The 21,859-nt window shown below is 33.2% G+C and overlaps 1 protein-coding gene across 1 annotated transcript in view; it reads left to right on the plus strand.

The window, feature by feature from the left end:
• The window catches only part of PTPRQ (protein tyrosine phosphatase receptor type Q), a 316,015-nt gene that overhangs the window by 75,704 nt on the left and 218,452 nt on the right, over positions 1-21,859 (plus strand). The window contains exons 17-22 of the mRNA XM_074221062.1: positions 8,916-9,076; positions 9,711-9,856; positions 12,410-12,578; positions 15,210-15,500; positions 15,778-16,053; positions 16,423-16,574. Of these exons, the coding sequence (XP_074077163.1) occupies positions 8,916-9,076; positions 9,711-9,856; positions 12,410-12,578; positions 15,210-15,500; positions 15,778-16,053; positions 16,423-16,574 (1,195 nt within the window). The remainder of the gene's footprint in view (positions 1-8,915; positions 9,077-9,710; positions 9,857-12,409; positions 12,579-15,209; positions 15,501-15,777; positions 16,054-16,422; positions 16,575-21,859) is intronic.

Below are 21,859 nucleotides of genomic sequence, written 5' to 3' on the forward strand. Positions count from 1 at the left end.
TTTATAAATTATAAATAGACTTGTGCATTTCTGTGGCATTTGATTTTTGTTTACTGGGATTACATTGATTTTCAATGTTAATTTAATTCATTCACACATGAAAATGTAAGTGGAACAAGAATTTATTAAATAACAAATATAGGCTAGTTGCTGTGATAGCACTTTTAAAATATGACTTCTTTTGCTCTTCATAACAACCCTGGGAAGTAGGAACTATCAATTATCTCCATCTTACAACAGAGGAAATTGAGGCAGCTAGTGGGTAAGTGACTTCCTCAGAGTCACACAGGTAGAGTTTTTGACTGGATTTGAACATAGATCTTCCTGGGTTCTAGTCACTGTATTACCTAGTTGCCTCTGATGTAATTTGTCTCTCTGATTCTTGTCTTGTATTTTATTTACTCACATTCTCTGAATCGCAGAAGTATTTGTTTTTCATCAGTGATTGTACTTAATTTCAGTCTAATCATCAGACTTATAAAGTGTCTTCTGATCATCTGAATGGAGGCAGCTAGATAGGTCAGTGGACAAAGTGTTGGGTCTGAAGTCAGATGCACCAGAGTTCAAATCTGACCTCAGGCACTTAGCAACTGGACAAGTCACTTGGTCTATGTTTACTTTAGTGTCCTGGGGAAGGAAATGGCAAATGGCTCCAGTTTCTTTGCCAAGAAAACCCCATGGTCCACAAGATTCTTTAGTGTCAGACATGACTGAAGAACTATAATGACCCAAACTGTATATTAAATAGGGCTGCTAAAGAATCGATCATGTCTTTTCAGTTGAGCCAGAGATTAGTTAAAATTAAAGCAGCCAACTGGGATATTGGAGAAAACTCTTTATGACTGATGAATGAATGAATGAATGAATGAATGGTTGATTGAATATAACAATGAATTTTAAAAAAGAAAAAAGAGAAGAAAGAGGAAAGCAAAATCATTTAAGTACTTACTTAAGAACTCAAAGTTGTGGAAATACAAACAAGGAGCCCATATTTTAATTAGAGGAGACTATGAGGAGAGGAAATGTTAGCCTCACAGAAACAGAAAAGTCTAATGGCTTTTAAGCTTTTAAGCTTCAGTGACAAATGGTGAACTCAATATAAAATGATGGCCAAATCACTGAATTTAGAGGCTAAGAATTTGATTTTAAATTCTAGCTATATGACCCACAATCTTAGAGATCTTTGGAAAATCACTTAATCTAGAAGCTTCAGTTCCCAAATCTGTAAAATGAATGGATTAAGTTTGATGGATTCTCATATCCTTTCTAAGTCTAAACCTTTGATACTTTTCTATGAATTCTGTTGTCATAGTTATTAAGAAATAAGGAACTGTTGGGGAGGCTAGGTGGCACAGTGAATAGAACACTGGTCCTGGAGTCAGGAGTACCTGAGTTCAAATTTGGCTTCAGACACTTAATAATTACGTAGCTATGTGGCCTTGGGCAAGCCACTTAACTCCATTTGCCTTGCAAAAACCTAAAAAAAAAAAAGGAAATAAGGAAACTGTTGGCATAGTTATTAAGAAACCAGGGACATTTCTGTGCCTCAGTGAGGTGTTTGAATAGTATCTTAGAGACTGTGCAATTTAGTTGGAAAAGAAAATTGAATTTGAGGTATAGGTTATCTTATGAGACTAGTGAAATCCTGGTGTGAGAGGACCTTGAATGAATAATTAAATTGGGATGGGAGCAATTTCAAAGCTCCCTTAGAGAAAGTAAATTTTAATCTATTACCAAAAGAATGTATGGTGGGCAGGAATTCAAAAGAGATGGATGACTGATGGAAAAAATCCTACCCCAGCTGGGTAGGAAATTTCACTTGACAGTATGGCAAATAGAAAGGCATGGAGGCAAGATGGGTGACTTGTGTACAGGGACTGATGAGGCCTTGCGGAGCTGTTACTGAAGGAAATAGATTGTGAGAATGAAAGATAAGGGAGAAGTGGAAAAAAATTGACAAATTGCTAGATTTGGGGACAGGAGATTTGAATTATTTTCTGATGGGTTCATTCTAGAATTGCCTCAGGTATGTCATTAAGTTAGATGACATTTGTTGGATTTGCTACCCTGGATTTTCAAATGAAATTTTGAAAAATTATTTGCCAACATTTATTTTGGGAAGCATCAGCTTATTCTGAGAGAAGAAAAATTATAGTTCTAGACCAAAAAAAAATCCACTTTAAAAAAAAATCTCGGTATGGTTGATTTCTGGTAGTATAATAATATGAATTCTTCACAAATAATAAGACCAGAATCCTAATATTGGTATAAACAAGATTAATCAGTCACTAATCAGTCACTTGACTATTGGAAAGATAAAATTATACCTACCTTCAAAGGATTCAAATTCCATTGGGGAAGCAACATATACACAAATCATAATATGCAAATAAATGCAAGGGTTTTTGTTGCTTGTTTGTTTATTATTGGGAAACCACTTCTAGCTGGAAAAGGGGATATAGGGAAAGTTTTCATAGAGAAGGCAATATTTGAATAGTATTTAAGAAATTCTAAGAGATGGAGGTGAAATGGGGGGTGCTTTCCAGGTGTAAGGGATAGTCAGCGTAAGGATCTGGAGAACAGAAATGGAGCATCATGTGAGAAGAGTAGCCAGAAAAGCACTTTAAATTGAACCTAATATGCAAGAAAAGGTATGATTTAGTAAGGGATGATTAGATTAGAAACTAGGTAAGATTGATGGTGTGGAGAAGTTTAGCAAAAATAAAAAAGCAACAAAAGTGATTTGAATCTAGAGGCAATAGTAATAGCATAGAATTTATTGAGTAGGGGATTGACAGGGTCAGACACGCATTTTAGGAAAATGACTTGGAAAGCTGTGTGGGGAATGAATTGGAAAGGGGACAAAAAGGAAGTAGAGAAACCATTTAGGAAGTTATTTCACTACTGTAGGTAAAGTATGAGGAGGATCCATAATAGAATGGTAGTCATGTGGTGAATAGAAAGGGACAAATTCTAGAGGTGTCATTACAGAGATTGAATCAATAAGACTGGGCAGCTGACTGACTCGGGGGGTAAAGGTGATGTTTGTTATGTATATTGTTTTCCAGGATTTATTTCATTTTGCTGTGTATCACTTCACAAAAGTCTTCCCATGTTTCCCTGAATTGCTCATTTAATCATTCTTTGCAGTACAGTAGATCATTTTATCCTGGTCATATACTAAATTTTTAGTTAATTTCTAACCCATTTTATCTCTAGTTTTTTTTTCCTTTTTCTCCATAGCATTCTAATTAATTTGTTAAAGTCAACCTTGCAACTTAGATAATTTTCACAGAAACTATTAATATTATTAATGTATTCCTACTACCAGTTCTTTAATTAAAAGAAAAATCTAAAGCATTGGTCTGGGGAATAGATAGTTGAGGTATAAGTAAATGATATGAAGGCATCATAAGAGAGTGGTGAATATTTTTAATAATAGTCAGCATTTATATATATATATATATATATATATATATATATATATATATTGCTAATTAAAGTTGATAAAACACCTTACCTGTGGGATCTCATTTTATACTCACAATAACCCTGTTAAGTGAGTGCTGCTATTTTCCCCTATTTTAAAATGAGAAAACTGAGGTTGAGAGAAGTGTCTGAAGAGGCATTTGAATTCAAAGGAAGCATTACATACTAGAAGTCCAACACTACCTCCTCAGTATGCAACTTAGCTGCCACACAATAAATAAAAGAAAGTATGTTTGAAATATATCAAGAGAGCTTTCTATTCCTAACTGGAGGTAAAAGTGTACACTCTATAATTACTAAGAGAAATTTCTTGCTCTTTTGTTGTTTTATTTCAAAACAATTAGTATTTACTCCCCCCATCAGACTTTTGAGATATAATTAATAGATATCTGAATTTGAAGTCAGAAGACCTGGGTTCAAATCCTTCCACAAACATCAGCTATGTGACCATGGTTAAGTCAACCATCACTGATGATGTCACAAGTTCCTTCTATCCATGTCTACAATCTGATGATCCATCTGCTTTTTTTTAGTACTTTACAAACATGGAAAAAGAAGAATTTTGTTTAACCATCCTTGATAAAATGCACTGATAGATATTATTGTATACACATTTTATTTTATTATTTTTCAATTGATAGAAAGCAGTTTCCTAATTCCCCAGCAGTGAGAAGTTTTCAGCATTGTTTCTATGATCTCATCCCAGCTAAATGCATGTCAACAGAATACTTTCAAAACATTGATTGTTTTTTTTGGCCCAAAGATTTTATTGTATTCCACTAAATTGAGATCTGCTCTGGTTAGTTATACTTCTTAATTATTCCATGAATATATCCTCCAAAATATCCAATATTATGCCTGATTCTTCCCTTGCATGTGGAGGAATGCACATTACTAAATAGAGAGAAGGAAGGAGTTGCCCCATAACTCAGTTTATCCTAGGCTTCAAGAACAATTGATGTTCTTGAGCCAGCAGCAGCCAGGCAGACCCACAGTAAGATAATGGAACAAATTGTTAGGCATTATTAAAGTGCCCCCTTTTGTCACAGAGCAGAGTTGGACTGTGATTAGTATCTTATTCTATTCAGTATGCCCCCAAAGTCTTAAAGCAGTCTGAAATTTTAATAGTTAATAGTTTAATTTAATAGTTAATCTGTTTAATTGTCAATAGCATAGGATTATACTAAGACTTTGGGGACACAATCTACAATAAAGGCAAATAAATATCATTTTTCACTTTTCTCATTATCCCTAAAATTTTGTCAGTCTACTGTTATATTAAGTACCAAACTGCCTTCTTAAGCACTTCTACATTCATTCTCAAAGCTGTCAATTATTTATTACTTAGGTTTCCCCCAACATGAAAGTCTAAGCCATAAGCTTACTTTGATGAATCTCTGATCTCATTAATGTTTCTACTTCATGCCTGGGTATAGATCCCTGCCTTTTCACAACCTGTGAAATTCATGTCTGTGTCTTCATTGAGGAGGACATTTTCTCTGTATTGGAGACATTCTCAGAATAAGAATAATTATAGTATTGGAAAGGACCCCAGGGGTCATCTGACTGAAACAAATAATCCCCACTACACCGTATACTTGACAAGTGAACATGGAGTCTCTGTTTGAAGACCTCCAAGAAGGGGGGGAACTATCCCCTCTATAGGAAGCTCATTTTAATATTACGGACCTCTAATTTTTGGAAATGTTCCTTGCCTAAATCAAAATCTGACCTCTGAGTCAAATGGAATCAGTCTAATTCCTCCTTAGTAATACAAAAATAAAATAATTTATACAGTGCTTAAGGTTTCCAGATTTGGACTCAAAGTTTGTTACCATCATGGCTACCCTCTTTTTCTATGATCTCTGTCTCTTTCAAAATCTCTCCTTATTACAGTGGCCAGAACTAAACCAAGTTTTCTGGGTGAAGTCTGATCTTAACACAAGTCAAGATAGCATTAACTTCTTTTTTGACTATCACACTCTCCTATTGACATATTTAGTTTGCAGTTTAATAAACCACCCAGATATTTTTGAGACAATCTTCCACCTAACCATGAATTTCCCATCCTGTACTTGTGAAGTAACTTTTTAAATATATATAAAACTACATTTATTTCTTTTTTCATAATATATTTTATTTTCCCAATTACATGTTTAAACAATTTTAAAAATTAAAAAAAGAAAGTTTTGAGTTCCTACTTCTCCTCTCTTTTCTGAGATGGTAACAAACTTATATACATTATACATGTGCAATCATGTAAAACATTTTTCTTAGCCATTTTGTACATGAAGACTCAAACAAAGTAGAAATGAAAGAAAGCGAAAATTGCTACTGAATTTCATCTTTTTAGATCCATCCCCTTCATACAGATTCATTTGTAAAATGAGAGTAATAATAGAGCCAATTTCCCATGATTGTTGAGAGGATCAATTAATATATTATTTGTAAAACACTCTATGAAACCTTGAAGTGTTTTAAAAGTGGTTGTTAGTGTTTATCTAGCCTGTCATGATTTTTTTGGATCATGACTTGTATCCACTGGTTCTTTTTGGAAATTACTAGTACCAGTATGACATTTGGAATGTGAATACTTTACATTTCCTTTCATTATCAATTTACCTCCTTTTCTATAGTATGGATAGCTAGATAGCTAGAGAGAGCGAGAGTGAGAGCAAGAGCGAGAGCGAGAGCGAGAGCGAGAGCGAGAGAGAGAGAGAGAGAGAGAGAGAGAGAGAGAGACAGATGTACCTGACTCATTCCAGCTCTCAAGAACCAGACAACAAATAGAATTTAAATGAAACAGATCTGTTCACATTTTTCTTTGGAGATAATTCTCTTAATTTACTATAATAGAACCACCTCTTTGTACTATACCAACTAATTATCTGATACACTGTAAGGAAATGACTTTAACTGCTAACATGAGTTCCCACTAATTTTTTTCTGTAGTATTTAAAACATTAACAATAGCCATTAGAACAACTTTTTTTAACTTCTTTTTTATATTCTATATTAAAACATTAAGTACTTTTGAAGTCTAGGTAGATTTAGTGCTCTGGTAAAATTTTCAGGCAGAAGGTATATATATTTAAAATATTTCAAGATGAGATTTTCAATAGAGTACTGATTATACCATAAGCAATTTATTTTAGGGCACTATTGCAGTTTTTCTAGAGTTAAATTTGATTAGCAATTCATAGTATTTTGATGACCTGTGACAAATGAAAAGACTATAGAATTGGGTAGAATTACTAGATCAGATATTTTGCTTTGAGAGTGATAAATGCAGCATAAAAATTATTTAAAGATCCCATAGTATGGCAAAAGTGATAGTAAAGAAAGCTGTCACCACTATATCTATAAAGTTATGCCTAATGAAACTGTTGACAGTTGGGTTTCATTTGGCTGATCCAATCTGTCTACAATCTCATGCACTGATTCAATAATTTTTCATTATGATGAACTTTCCAACTTTTTTTCAGTATAAATTTTCATTTTTTTAAAAGAATTTTCATGCTTCTATGGGAGCAGAGTAATAACAGAGTATGACAGCCCTTCTGGGGGACTTTAAGTCTCTTTAGGGCAGGGAATATGCCCTATTCCTCTTGGCATCCCTTACAATGCCTTCCACAGTATTTTGCAATTAGTAATAATTCAATAAATGTTTATTGAATGAATGAGAGACTCAAATATATCCGAAATAATTTCTTTTAGTAATAACTTTCCTGTTAATATCCTTAAAATTGCTTCTAATTATGTTTCTGTGATCTATGGCAATGAAAGCAAAACAAAATAATTTTCAAAATCACCAAATAAAAACTCAGTACACTATAAAGATAGCCCACTCATATTTCAAAACTGTAGAAATAAAGTTTCATAATAACTAGAATAAGATATATAATACTATAAGGCATATGCAATGCTTGTTAAATTCATGCCTTTTAATCCCCAATCCCTATCATAGTGTCTTGCATACAATGCTTAATGTTATCAAATTAATTAAGTGTAGAGGATTTTATAGCAAGAGTCTAATGGTCATTATTTAACAACTGGTTCTCCAAAAACTATATTTATACCCATGACTTTCTTTTTAAAAGTATAATTTCTATTATTATTTTCTACATCACTTTCTTAAGTCTAGGTAATCAGCACTGATTTACAGTCTTTGCCAATTTCTGAGGTGTAAATATTCACACAGATAATTTAGCAATCCACTCTTGGCTTGAGCTGGCTCAGTATACCCCTGACTGGAAGGAACCTAAGAGATAAATTAATTCATCCCATTTATTCTATAAATAAGGAAACTGAGCCCTCCCAATTAACTAAATCATTTGCTCCAACATAAGACAGGACATTCAAACTCTGAATGCATTTAAATTCCATTTTTTTCTATTTCAGGAAATAAAATTCACTATTTCAAGAATCCACAGTTTCATTAATATGGGTTCCTAGTCCAGTAGTGCAGGTCACAATCCATTCAAACCTTCCCATCTTTTTTAACTTTGGCTCTTTCCATAAATCTTCCTCATTGGTTCCACCCAATGATTTTTAGATCTCTTGCCCTTGTGTGTATATTAGTGGAATTCTCTATGAACTGCATTACCTTTAATTTTTGTTTCATGACTGATTAACCTTCTTTCTTGAGTCTGCCTCTCTCTTATACTATATTACACATTTCTGGACATTTTTTACTGGTAATAAATTATAGACTACTCATATTCATCCTGTACCTCTCCTTCCAAAACCTTACCTCTTCAAGATTCCATGACTCCCAGTCTTACAGGACCATCAGAATAATTTTGATGTTAAAAGATGACCTTAATTTCTGTGAGAAACTGAAAAGCATTTTTTCCAAAGGAAATTCATTCAATCATTCAAATATTTGTTAAGCACCTACTATGAACAACAACCTAAGTCCTTGGGATACAAAAAACAGCATCGAAGCAGGTCCTACCTTGAAGGGGTGAACTTCCTATCAACTCTATCCAGTCTGTTTTCTTTCTTCTGTTCAATTGTAGGACAACTCATTGTTCATCTGCAGTAGGTTAAAAAAATAAAGTATAGTGTTCAACAATTCAATCCCTCAGTTTGCATGTAAGGCTACTGAGGCTGAAAGAAATGAAATAACTTGTTGAGGGTCAGCTCACAAGCGTTCTGAGGCAAGATTTAAACTGAAGTTTCCTTCATATATACCCTAAGGATATATACTAGAAAGTAATCAGCTTACATTGCTTACAAAATATGATTTTTTAAAATCTTTTTTTTTTCTTCTTGGAATTCACACCACTTATACCAAAATAATGAGGTTTTCTATGTATACTTTGTTAGCTTCCAATTTATGTATTGGTTTGTATATTTGTCACTTTAAGCATATATATATATATATATATATATATATATATATATATCATCTTTCTCTTTAGGGATAAATCATCACTAAAAGCTATTAATGTAACTGAAACATCATTGGAATATGCAGATTTGGAAAATAACATTAAATACAATGCCTACGTAACAGCAAGCACAAGATTTGGTGATGGAAAAATTAAAAGTAACCTCATTAGCTTTAGAACGCCGGAGGGAGGTAAGTTCTCATGAAAACAAGCTTATGAAAAATGTAATTCTATTTAGAAAGAAAAAGGATCATATGACAAATCCTAAGAATTTATTTTTTAATTTTAAGTGGCACGGAAGCCCAAAATCTAATACTGATATAACTGTACAACACTGAATTATATACAGATATACTATATATTTTCCTCTGTCCCTCATTTGTATATTATATAACACCATAATTCCTTACTTAATTAGGTCTCCACATGGTGTATGACACCAGTCTTACCATAACTATGGCCTCTGTGTTCTAGGCAAGGGCTCTGTTAGAAAGAAGTGTTAGAGGAGTTTATTCAGGTTTTGGAGTCAGAAACCCCAATTATATCATTAAGAGACATGATATGACTTACAGTAAAGTCTTTGCTCTATTATTCTAAAGGCTTCATACAAGTTCTCCAGTTCTGCTGATCCTTCCTGCCCCCAAAGTGAAAAAAAGTAGCTTTGTCAAGTTAATTCACTCCTTTAGTGGACTTTATTAAAATGTCTCTATCATTTTTAACATTACCAAAGATTTTTTTTATAAACAACATTGAAATACTAGTCATTCTAAAATATAATTGCCAATGAATGATTAGGGAAATAAAGACTTTTATTTGTTTCTCCAGTACCCAGTGATCCACCAAAAGAAGTCCATTATGCAAACCTCACTTCCTCTTCAATAATTCTTTTTTGGGATCCTCCTTCAAAGCCTAATGGAATTATACAATACTATTCTGTCTATTACCAAAACAATTCAGGTATTTTTATGCAGGTAAGATTTTTTTTTCTCTTTAATTTCCATCAGTCATCTCTAATAAAAAAAGCTGTTTGGGTTTCTTTATATAAGTATATTTAAATTCCATTGTAATTAAAATTCTATTATTATTATTATTATTACTATTACTGCTACTAGTACCATTATTATTGCAAATCTAATCCTGAGAGAAAATGAACTTTGACATTTAGACACACTTATTTCCATATATTTTCTATCGATCACAATTCAAATGGAAATATGTCATTTGAGAATATTTGACAAAAAATATTGGTTTGCTAGTTACTATTATTCACTATTAAATATTGAATACTATTATTCACTTTGCTTCACTTATTCTGCATTTTAATATCAACCAACAAATGTTTGTTAATACAGTATTTTTATAACTATTTTTTTTTACCCAAAATGAAAGCTTCCTGGATTAACTGTCGTTTCTTGTCCATATCCACAGACCTTCAGCCCTCAATTTAAATGCTTAAAAGTAAATACTATATCATCTATGAAGGACATATAAATGGATCTAAACGTGCCATTAGAAGTTTCTTCATGTAGACATGGATAGCATTGCTTTTTGCAAAAATATATATATATATATATATTTGCCATTTGCTATTCATTCAATTTTATCACATTTCTAAGAATGCTTGAAGTATATGATCACCACAAGGTGGTCACATTAAATCTAATATCTTTCAAGTTTCATTTGTTTATTTTTCTCTTCTAGAATTAGACTAAAGAATAATATCAATGCAGGTATTATTATTTAAAGACTTTGGAATGGTGCTACAGAGGTCATACATGGTTTGAACATTGAACAATTAGCAGAGATAGATCAAAACAATTGATGATGAATCCAAATATACAATGTCCTTAATATGATTTTGTAGACTTGTTAGATCATTTAAAAACCCATTGGGATATACCATCCTCTTCAGAGCTCTAGTCTTCATTGTCCACACCCTTCATTAACAATCATTCATGTAATTCATGAGATGTCTCATTTGACAGCTTCCCTGAGGCTGCAAAAAGTTAGGTGAGTGGACTACACAGGTGGTAGGTAGTAGAGTTGAGAGGAGGATGTTTTCCTTGATAGAGGTAGCCTGGGCAAAAATAGGGAAATGGGACATGGCCTGCCAAGTTCGAAAATATTCATTAGGAGAGTTTGACTGGTAGGAAGGGAAGTAATATGAAATAATTTTAGAAAAATAATTAGTAACCACATTATGAAAGGCTAACTATGTAGGTTACCGTGGAAGTAAAGTGACTTTGAAGATGGTGGACTAGGCAAGTGATATGTAAGACTTGTCCTTAGGACAAGAAGAGATGGGTCACATTAACATCACTTGCTTCATAAGATTAGTTCAAATGCCTAATGATATAATTATAAATGGAAATGGAAGTAAAACATTCCCAATTTTTATGATTATTTTAATTAACAAATTATATTAAGTTCAAAACTAAAGGGACTGGGGTGGTTAGGTGGCACAGTGGATAGGGCACCAGCCCTGGAGTCAGGAGAACCTGAGTTCAAATTTGGCCTCAGACACTTCATACTTACCTAGCTGTGTGGCCTTGGGCAAGCCACTTAACTCCACTGCCTTGCAAAAATCCTAAAAAAACCCACAGACAACAGCAACAGCAACAAAAACTTAATGGACCTGTGAAAGTCAACATCTTCCCTTTAACTTCTTCCTTTAAAGAGTTGCCTGTACCAAGAAGTAAAGTGACTTTGCCCAGGTTACATATCTAGCAGGTATCTATAGTAGAGGTTGTACCTGATTTCCTCACTCCAAGATCAGTCTTATCCATTAGTCCTTACTGCTTTTTTTAAGTTTCAAGGAAAAACAAACAAACCAAACAAACAAACAAACAAGCAAATACTTCAAAGTTATATCACAATATGTATGGGAAGATATTGTAGGGCACATTTAAAAGCACGATAAACTATAAATCAGCAGAGAGCATTGCAAATTCTGCCTCTAATGCTTTTCAATTTGATGATCACAGGCAAATTAAGAGAGCTATATTGACTCCTATGAAAAATGAGAGGGTAATTAGGATATTTCTCAGGGTCATCTGAGGATCAATTGAGATAACATATGGGGTTTTTTGGGGGGTTTTGCAAGGCAAATGGGGTTAAGTGGCTTGCCCAAGGCCACACGGCTTTGAACCACACCGGATTTGAACCCAGGTACTCCAGACTCCAGGGTCGGCCACCTAGCTGACCCTGAGATAACATATGTTAAGTGCTTTGTAAACCTTAGCAATATAAATATGGTCCAATGTTATTATTCTCCCAAAATGTTTATAGAATATATGATAAAGAATTATACCAAATAATTAATTTTTAATCCCTAAATTTGGCTATGAATTCAAAGAATAGAGAAAAATATTGCTCTCTGGTGAGTTTCAGATTACAGTAGAACATTTTATACTATAGTTATTCATTTGAAAAGTAGATAGATATATTTATGTATGTACATATATATATATCTGATTTAGAACACATCAACCTAATTAACTGCAAAAATTTTGTTTATATTTCAGAATTTTACTCTCCATGACATAGTCAGTTTTTCTGACAATATGACTATATCTGCAGTAATAGAAAATCTGGCAATATTCAGCTACTATGTATTCTGGGTGACAGCAAGTACTTCAGTTGGAAACGGAAACAAGACCAGTGACATAATTCAAGTGTACACAGATCAAGACAGTATGTAACCTGAGACATATATTTATTTTAAGAAATTTATTTAACTTTTGAGATTTAAAGTTGATTTTCACAGCTTTAGAAACTATCTGGACTAGTTATCAAAGTTTTTAAATACTTTATTTAGGTAATAACAAGTGAGTTTTAATCCTTAATTAGAAAAATATTAATTTAAAATATATTTCTATTGCTGTGAAATTCTGTTAATTTTTCAGGCTCTGGAATATTAATTGCTTTACAAAAATACTAATATTATGTATTTGATGGCTAAATTAATGACAATTTCCTTAAGACTGAATTTTAAGATAATTAATTTTATTAATTTAAAAATCACATGTAAGTAACAGATTTGCATATTTATTATTATTATTATTAATAGAGTAGAATATAATTAATACACAATTATTTATAATTCCCATTATAGATGAATTCATTAATGATTAATGAACATAATCTTGATCTTTACAGTTTTTGGAGATTTACGGTGCATTTTCTTCAACATCATGGATGTTAACATTTTAAATTTTATTTTCTGTTCACAGACACTTATTGATTGCACCTGCAGTGTCCTATAATGATATTTTTGTGCCTTGTAACATTTAATACATTTCATTATTTTTTAGGATTTATCTTGAGATTGCAATGCCATACTCACGATTGCCTGCTTTTCCATATTCCTTGATCCCTTTCCGTCTTCTTGTTCTTCTTGTTCTTGTTCTTCTTTCTTGTTACTTCTTCTTCTTTCTTTTTCCTTCTTTCTTGGTCCTTGTTCTTCTTCTTTCTTATTCCTTCTTCTTCTTTCTTGTTCCTTCTTCTTGTCCTTCTCCTTCTCCTCCGTTTTTCTTCTTCCTCCTCCTCCTCTTCTTCTTCCTCCTCTTCCTCCTCCTTCTTCTTCTTCTTCTCCTCCTCCTCCTCCTCCTCCTTCTCCTTCTCCTTCTCCTTCTTCTTCTTCTCCCTCTCCTTCTGCTTCTCCTTCTCTTTCTTTCTTCTTCTTCTTTGAATCAATCAAAGTAATATTTGTTTTTCAGTCCAGGGATGTATTTTGTCAACAGAAATCCAGGTGGTGCAGGCCTTCTAAATTTCCAGTTGCTCTCAAATTGATAAACATAAACTTCTCAAAGCATGGAATATGATTAAAAACTTTATGTAAATGATTTTATTTTTTGAGAAAGAAATAGCTTTAAATAGGTGTTTTTAGACTTTTGTAGTTCTGTCCTTGTTTTAATATTTTAAAATATTGTTAGCAATATTTTAGGTTTAAAATAAATATCTGTACTTTTTCGTCAGAACTATAGTAAAATTCATGTGGATCATTCACACAGAGTAAGGGCAACTCCCTTGTAATTTCCATACTTCAGCTTTATTTATTCCTGAACAGTTCTATGTTAACTTCTTTCTCATCCATACCAAGATCAAAGTAGCCTTATTTATAGTCCAGTCACTGAAAATTAATTTAGTAATTCATATATTAGAGAATTTGTTTCTACTTTTGCGGTTTCTATCATAGTAGGTTCCTGTTTCCTCCCCTGTATCACTTGAGTTGCCTTGGAGATCAAACTCCCTATCCCAGAATTACAAGTTAAAATGTTACTAATACCTCTCATCTCCATGGCAACTCAAATGTTTCATTATAAAACATACCATTTATCTGGATTGGGCCAATATTTCTAGGAAGAGGGAATCTACAAACTACAAAGAGATTATCTGTCCTAAAGGTCACTAAAATAGCATCTCACACTGTGAAATAAGTTATTAAATAGATTTTTTCTATATAGTTGAATTGTAGAAAATCACTCACTGAAACTATTTTAAGTATAAAGATATATTATGTATATATTTATATAATATCTATAGCTATCTCTATCTCTATCTATCTCTATCTCTATCTCTATCTCTATCTCTATCTCTATCTCTATCTCTATCTAGATTTATAAAACCTATTAGTAGAGGGGCAAAAAGGAAAGTACACTTAAAAACTATCATATTTCATTCAGTTAACAAACAATGACTTAGTGTATGGTCCTGGTGACAAGACTGCATGGTCTACTTCCTTAATAACAGTTTAGCTAAGTATGAAAAAAATTTTTATTAATAAATAGTCAACCAGGTAATGTTTTTGCTTCATCATCTCAATATGTGAAACTAAGAAAAACCACAAAATAATCCTTAATTCTATGTAGATCCCTGCCATATCTTCAGTAATTAATTGTGTGTGACCTTAGGCAAGTCATTTAACCCTACTGCCTTGCAAAAACCAAAAAGAATAGAGTAATTGACCACAATGGGTTAAAGATCACTGTTTTTCAGCCACTGATGAATTTATTTATTATTCCTCTAAATATTTGTTTGATGGATAATGAGTTGGCAAGAACAATTACATGAAAATAATGTCTTGCAAGGAGGAGACAGCTTCTTACCTCCTGGAGGGTCTGACGTATTTGTTCAAATGAACAAAGACAATTAGAAAAAAATATATTATAACAACTAGCATTTTCTATAATCAGAGTGATAAAAAGTAATCATATCTAGAAACTTATGACATGATATTTACAAAATATCCATGCTATGTATATTCACTTGTATTTGAATTGCAAAAACTCATGACTTTTCTGTTTTGCTTATTATATATCATAGTACCAGAAGGGCTTGTTGAAAATCTGACTTATGAAACTCTTTCATCAACTGCAATAAATGTCAGCTGGTTCCCACCATCTCAGCCAAATGGTCTAGTCTTCTACTATGTTTCACTGAGCTTACAAGGAAACCCACGTAGAACAAGACCACCTCTGAAAACTTATGAGAGAAGCCTGGTTTTTGACAATCTGAAAAAATACACTGACTATATATTAAAAGTCACTCCGGCTACAGAAAAGGGATTCTCTGATTTGTATACAGCCCAACTACACATCAAAACAGAAGAAGATGGTAGGCTTAGGATAATACTTTTATTTATCAAGCCTCTGCTTATTTTCAATCTTTTCACATGATTTTTCTGATAGAAAATACTTTTACTTTTTATTCATTTTTAGTTTGTTTCTAAATAATAGGCTTTTATATAAAATTACAACTTTCAATATTCCTATGACCTTTGTTATGATGGTTAACTATTAAGGAACATGATTTCCATTTGTTACTAAAGACTAATCATTTAATAATGATAATTCAACTTCATTTTGTCTTTTATTCTTTTTCTCTTTTATAGTCCCAGACTCTTCACCAATAATCAACACTTTTAAAAATCTTTCTTCTACCTCAGTTTTTTTATCCTGGGATCCCCCACTACAGCCAAATGGTGCTATAATAAGTTATGATTTAACTTTAGATGGACCAGATGAAAGCTATTCTTTTACTACCTCTGAAAACTCTATCATACTGGACGAGCTCTCACCATTTACTCTATATAGTTTTTTCGCTGCTGCAAGAACCAGAAAAGGACTTGGTCCTTCTTCTACACTCTTTTTTTATACAGATGAGGCAGGTAAGAGATCGTCATCTTGCCATTTTGCTGCTTTCAGGAACTTTTATTCTGAAAACAGGAACAACAAAGAAACTTAAGGTGTATTTGACAGTCTTCTTATAACAGGTTCACAACTATTGAGCTGCTTTTCGATATCCTCTAATAATGAAGTACCAGGACTCATTAGTCTACTTTGGAAACTCCTGGTTTGCATTGCAAAGACATAAGCAGTTGTGGTATTTGTTTTGTTTATATATTTTTTTCAAACTAAAATACATTTGTGCCATAAATCTCTATGGTTTAATGTTTTGGCCAAATACATCTGGAGTGTTATTTTTATGTGGTTAATTTCTATTAATTTAAATCTTGTAATGTTTTTTTTTTCCTAAGCACCACTAGCACCTCCACAGAATTTGACCATAATCAATTGTACTTCTGACTCTGTGTGGCTAACATGGAATCCAAGTCCTCTTCCAAGTGGCATTGTTAAAGTTTATAATATTAAAATTCATGAGAATGGAACAGATACTATATTTTATCAGGTAGGTTTTATAGTCTTTTGGTAAACATGAAATTCTATTTGAGTTTCATAAAGACATCACTGTGTTTTACTTAACTTTGTGCTACCCCTCCCTGACAGTGCCTAGAATAATTCTCTATAGACAGTAGATACATAATAAATTTTTAAAAATTAATTTAAAATTTAAAAACAGAAAAAAAAACTTTTTTCCTTTAATTTTAGCAAAATCCATTTAGAATATTTTTGTTACCTTAAATTGAAGGAGGAGAATATGTGTAATTAAGTAAGCATTTATTACAGTTCTATTTGATATTGCTAGTACTACACTGGGTAGATTGGTAAGACCTTGGTTTATTTATTGGGAGGTTTCAGTCTTAGACTAAGATAATGTTCCTTTCCATTGACTTAATTTTGAGAAATAATTAAGAAATATATTTTTACATTCTAGTTTAAAACTGAATGTTATCTTCAGCTAATTATTTTTTAAAATTGAGATTTGCATGTGCATCTATCTTTTTCTCATATAAAATATTATGGTTGAAAATTTGCATTTTATATGTAAAGTGCTGCACAGCATTCTAATTAGTATTTAGAGTTGTAAAAAAGTATTCTCTTTATTTAAGCATCAATTCAATTGAAATTCTAAAAACATTTTAACAATTGAGAATCATTAGGAGAATATGCATGTTATTATGACAGAATTCTGAATATACTAGAAAGATTAATATTTTTGATTGTGAAAAAATAGGTGTCATTCTCATTTATCTCTCTTTAAGAAATATCTCATCTTTTTTGTCAGAAAAATAAAACATGGAATGTTTATGTTTAATTACATCAAGAATAGGGAGGACAATCTGTTTCAAACACTTTCTTCATTTCCGTAGGGCATTATAATTTGTTACTGATGGCAAATCACTTTAATAACACTATTAGCTTGCAAAATGAATCGAAATAATGAAAAAAGAGTAGTTAAAAGTCTATTATAAAGAACAGGGACTTTCTTTCTTGAAATCAAGATATTGCCTTAGAATCTGATAGGCTGGGTGGAATTTGAATTACATTACTCAATAAATGCGGAATCTGTTTCCCAGAAGTGTGAAATTAGATTAATGACACTAAGCCCCTGGCTCTCTATTTTCCCCCTGTCTAATCCTAATTTTCTTCCATGTCTCTTATATGTGCCTGTTTTTACTAAGATTTTTTTTCCTCTCTAGGCTGCATGAGAATAATAGGAAATGGATAGCAGGAGGGAAAGAGAGTATTCAGTTTTTAAGGGTAGTCATATCACTAGAGATGGATTCATATAGATGGAATTCCCATATGCTTCAATTCCTTACCCAGAATAGAAATACATCTGAGATTTTTGTAGGCTATGCTTGAAAATTTGAAGTTGTTAGTCACTGAAGTAGGAAATTCTAAATTTGTAATCAGAAGTAAATTCTAAATTTGTAATCAGAAGTCTTGGGTTAAAATATTTCTTCTGCCACTTAATATCCTTGGGTCCTCAGTTTCCTCATCTGTAAAATGTAAAAGTTAGACTAAATACTCTTTAATCCTGCTCAAATTAAGTAAGGGGAGGCAGCTTGGTGGCATACTGGATAAAGCACTGGCCCTGGAGTCAGGAGTACCTTGATTCAAATCCCTCTCAGAGGCTTAATAACCTACCTGTGTGGCCTTGGGCAAGCCACTTAACCCTATTTGCCTTGCAAAAACCTAAAAAAAATTAAGTAAGAGAATACTTGAAATTTGAGCTCAGTGATGCTTTGTCTGTAGTCTGAAGACCAACTCAAATATTAAGGGACCTGCCACCAAAAGGTTGGCCACTAGATGCTGATTTTTTTTTGGTAGGATGACGCTTAAATGTTATAATATTTTTGGAAGAGATTGAAGAGTGCTAAAAATCACAGAATTTTCAGATCCATTCATAAATGTGATGGTTTAGAAATAAAATCAAACTGTAAGTAATCTTAATATCCAACTGTTATCCATTGACCACTGGAGAGGGTTAGCCATATTCATATTGACATTATTGCTATAAATATAAATAGAAGACACAAACAGCTTACAGATAAATAAGATTCCCAGGAGAAGGGAATAGACTGGTGTCATTATGCACTCTGTAGGGAAGAGCCATCATTTCTTGGAATACTCTTAACTTCTTGCCTTTTTCATTACTCATAAAGAATATAAACACTCAGACTACCATGAAGATAATTAATTTAGACATTGACATCTGTTCCCTAGGCTGTACAGTGGTCAGAGGTTGGACAAGGTATCAGAAAAACCTGAGTTCAAATCTGTGATTTTTGGGGCAAGTTGCTTTAATCTCTGATGGCCTGTTTCTTCATCAGTAAAATGGGGATAACAATAGTTCCTAATTCCTATGACTGCAGGAATAAAATTAGATCACATTTGTAAAGTGCTATGTAAATCTTAGCTAATATTATTGCAAAGAGTCCAGAAGGGAAATTCCATTAAGAGCCTCCTAAGATCTTCCCAAATGAGTCATTCATTCAATCTAAGCCATTTGGTATCAAGATGGCTATAGTAGACAAGAAGGAAAAATAAGTTGGGAAATGCAGCATGACACCAAATAATAAAGGAGTCCAAAGCTCATCAGAAGCCTCTTGAAGACTATCATGAAGACTTTCTTCCAAAGAAGAATTATAGAGATAGAACCAGTGACAGAGAGAGAGAGAGAGAGAGAGACAGTGAAATAGAAATAGTGAACACAGACAGACAGAAATACAGAGACCCAGAGAGACTGAGAGACCTCTAGAGAAACAGAAAGGGAGAGACTGATGATTATCTTACCAACTCAGCCTTCTATAGAGCAAAGATCAAAAAATCAAAATCAAATTATAAGAAAGAAAAAAGCTTTAAATAACTGACATTTATATGGGAGACTAAGGCTTATAGAATATTTTCCTGATGAAACCCTAGTGCAAATTTTATTATCCCCATTTTAGAGTGAAGAAAAAAGAGAAAGGCTGTCTGTTTCATCTGTAAAATGAAGGGACCGGAGCTAATATGTTAGAAGAGGAGGCATCAATGGCTCTGAAAGAGCTAAAGTCAAGAAGGGCAGCTGGTCTTGACCATATGTACACAAAGAAGCAAATTCTGCTTGAGAAAACATAATTTTAAAATCACTGATAGAACAATTTTAAGTATATCTCAAATAAGAAATTTTCATAAACCTTATTCTATCAGAGCAAGACCTTTGTCTCTCTCACTCAAGTTTCTAAGGGTTTTCTGAGAGGTTTTGGGAGTGTCTTTCCCCCCTACAAGTTGGTGAAAGTCCCTACCAGTTGTGTTCCCCTAGGGGTTTATTGGTAAATATTGAACAACCTGATTGGGGGGGGATGTTTGCAGGACAGACTTTTAAGTTTCATGTGTCCTGTTCAGGATTTTTCAACAACCATGGCAAAACTCAAGCACTGATTTATTTAATTTAGTAGTTTTGGAGATGTAAATCATTTTGAAAATTAATAATCTCCTGGGGAACTAGTTAGAATTGACTCCAACACATCCTTCTCTTCTCTCTTCCCCTATTAGGAGGCTGTGACTAGCATCAGTTCCCTTTGCATTTAATATTAATTAGCTTTGTTGAGGCATTTAAGTCATATCTGACTCTGTGACCCCATTTGGTGTTTTCTTGGCCAAGATACCAAAGTGGTTTGCAGCTTCCTCTAGCTCATTATACAGATGAGGATCTGAAGCAAATAGGGTTAAATGACTTCCTCAAAGTCACATAGCTAGTGAGTATCTGAGGTCAGATTTGAACTCAAGAGAGTTTTCCTGACTTCAGACTCAGCACTCCATCCACTATGCCACTTGCTGCCCCATTAATGAGTTATTTTTTAAAAAAAGAGATATTCATTTTAAAGTCATAGTAAGAATAAAACTACAGCCCTTCTCTACCCTCACCAACTTTTGTTTGGGGAAAAATTGTATCTATCTCTTCCCAGTCTAGGAAGAGTGTGGGATCAAATTTAGCTCAATTGCTACATAACATTGTTCTGATCAAGCTCATTTCCAGAAGCTCATGATTGAAACATAAGGCCTTGACTCAGCTACCAATGATCTGAAGCCAGTGTTACTTCTGTAGGATGTATTATTGAGCTAGCTGCAAAACGTGAACACTGACATTTCAGAAAACTGTAAGATTCAGAGAAGCACTCTTCTAATCTCTCAAATCTTAAAAGGTCAATCTCCAAGCCCTTCATCTTAACTAAGAACAAACACAGAAGCAAATGATGCAGGTTTGTTTCGTAGGACCATAGGTTGGTCTCAGAGGGAAAAGGTCTGAAACCTCTCTTCTTAACACATTTGCTTCTCCATAGTTTCTCACAACAAAGGGATTAAATCGACAAAGAACAGTGAAGCGTAAGGCTGAGGTGGTCCAAGACTTCTTGAAAGCCTTTCTATTTCTGGTTCCATGACCTCAAACAATTGAAAAAGCTTTCAATCACATGTTGAAAAATTAATACTCAGCAAATATGTCTTAATTAACCTGATATTTTTCAGTCATTGTTCTAAATATAAAAGGTAAAAAATGAAAAAAGGCAGTTCCTACCCTCAAAGGACTTCAATCTAATAGCAGAAGATAACACAGAAAAAGAAACTGAAGGGAGAAGGAGGAACTGGAAGGATCCAATAGGGTAGAGGTGGAATAGGAATGATGGAAAATTGGGGAGTTAGTTGGAAAGTTCTGTGCCTTCTGTAAAGGGCAGCTTGGGAAAAGTTTACTTCTTTACCCTACTGGTCTCCAATCAGAGGGACTAAGGCAGTTTGGAGTGCTAAGAAGATGATGAGCATCAGAACTAAATTAATCTACATAATGATGTGATTTCTGGGGATGGGGGAAACATGATATTCCTTGAAACCACATACAGCAGTTTTAAGAAAATGGAGACTCTAGAATCTCTTCAAGGTACTCCTATCACATGCTATTGTGTATCTTCTGGAATCTACATCTCCAGCCTCTTTACATGGGGAGATGCCATCAGAGGTATTCTGTTATAAATGAAAAAAAAAAATCAGAGATGGAATTCTTAGCAAAAAATAAAGTAACCAAGAAGACATCAATAATCTCTCATCAATGTGCCTGCTTTCCCACCTCTGAAAACTTCATGGTTTTAACATAGGCATTGATCAATATTTTTTTCTTAATATATAAGAAAGAAACTCTCAGGAAACTGTTTTTTTTTTCTATAGTAGACTATTCATAGTCACAAAAGAGCAAGGGAGGTGTTTATCTAACCTCACTGCTACAAGTACTACTGGTATCAGATTAAAAATATAATT

The sequence above is a fragment of the Macrotis lagotis genome, chromosome 2, assembly GCF_037893015.1.
Source record: "Macrotis lagotis isolate mMagLag1 chromosome 2, bilby.v1.9.chrom.fasta, whole genome shotgun sequence".
Classification (NCBI taxonomy): Eukaryota; Metazoa; Chordata; class Mammalia; order Peramelemorphia; family Peramelidae; genus Macrotis; species Macrotis lagotis.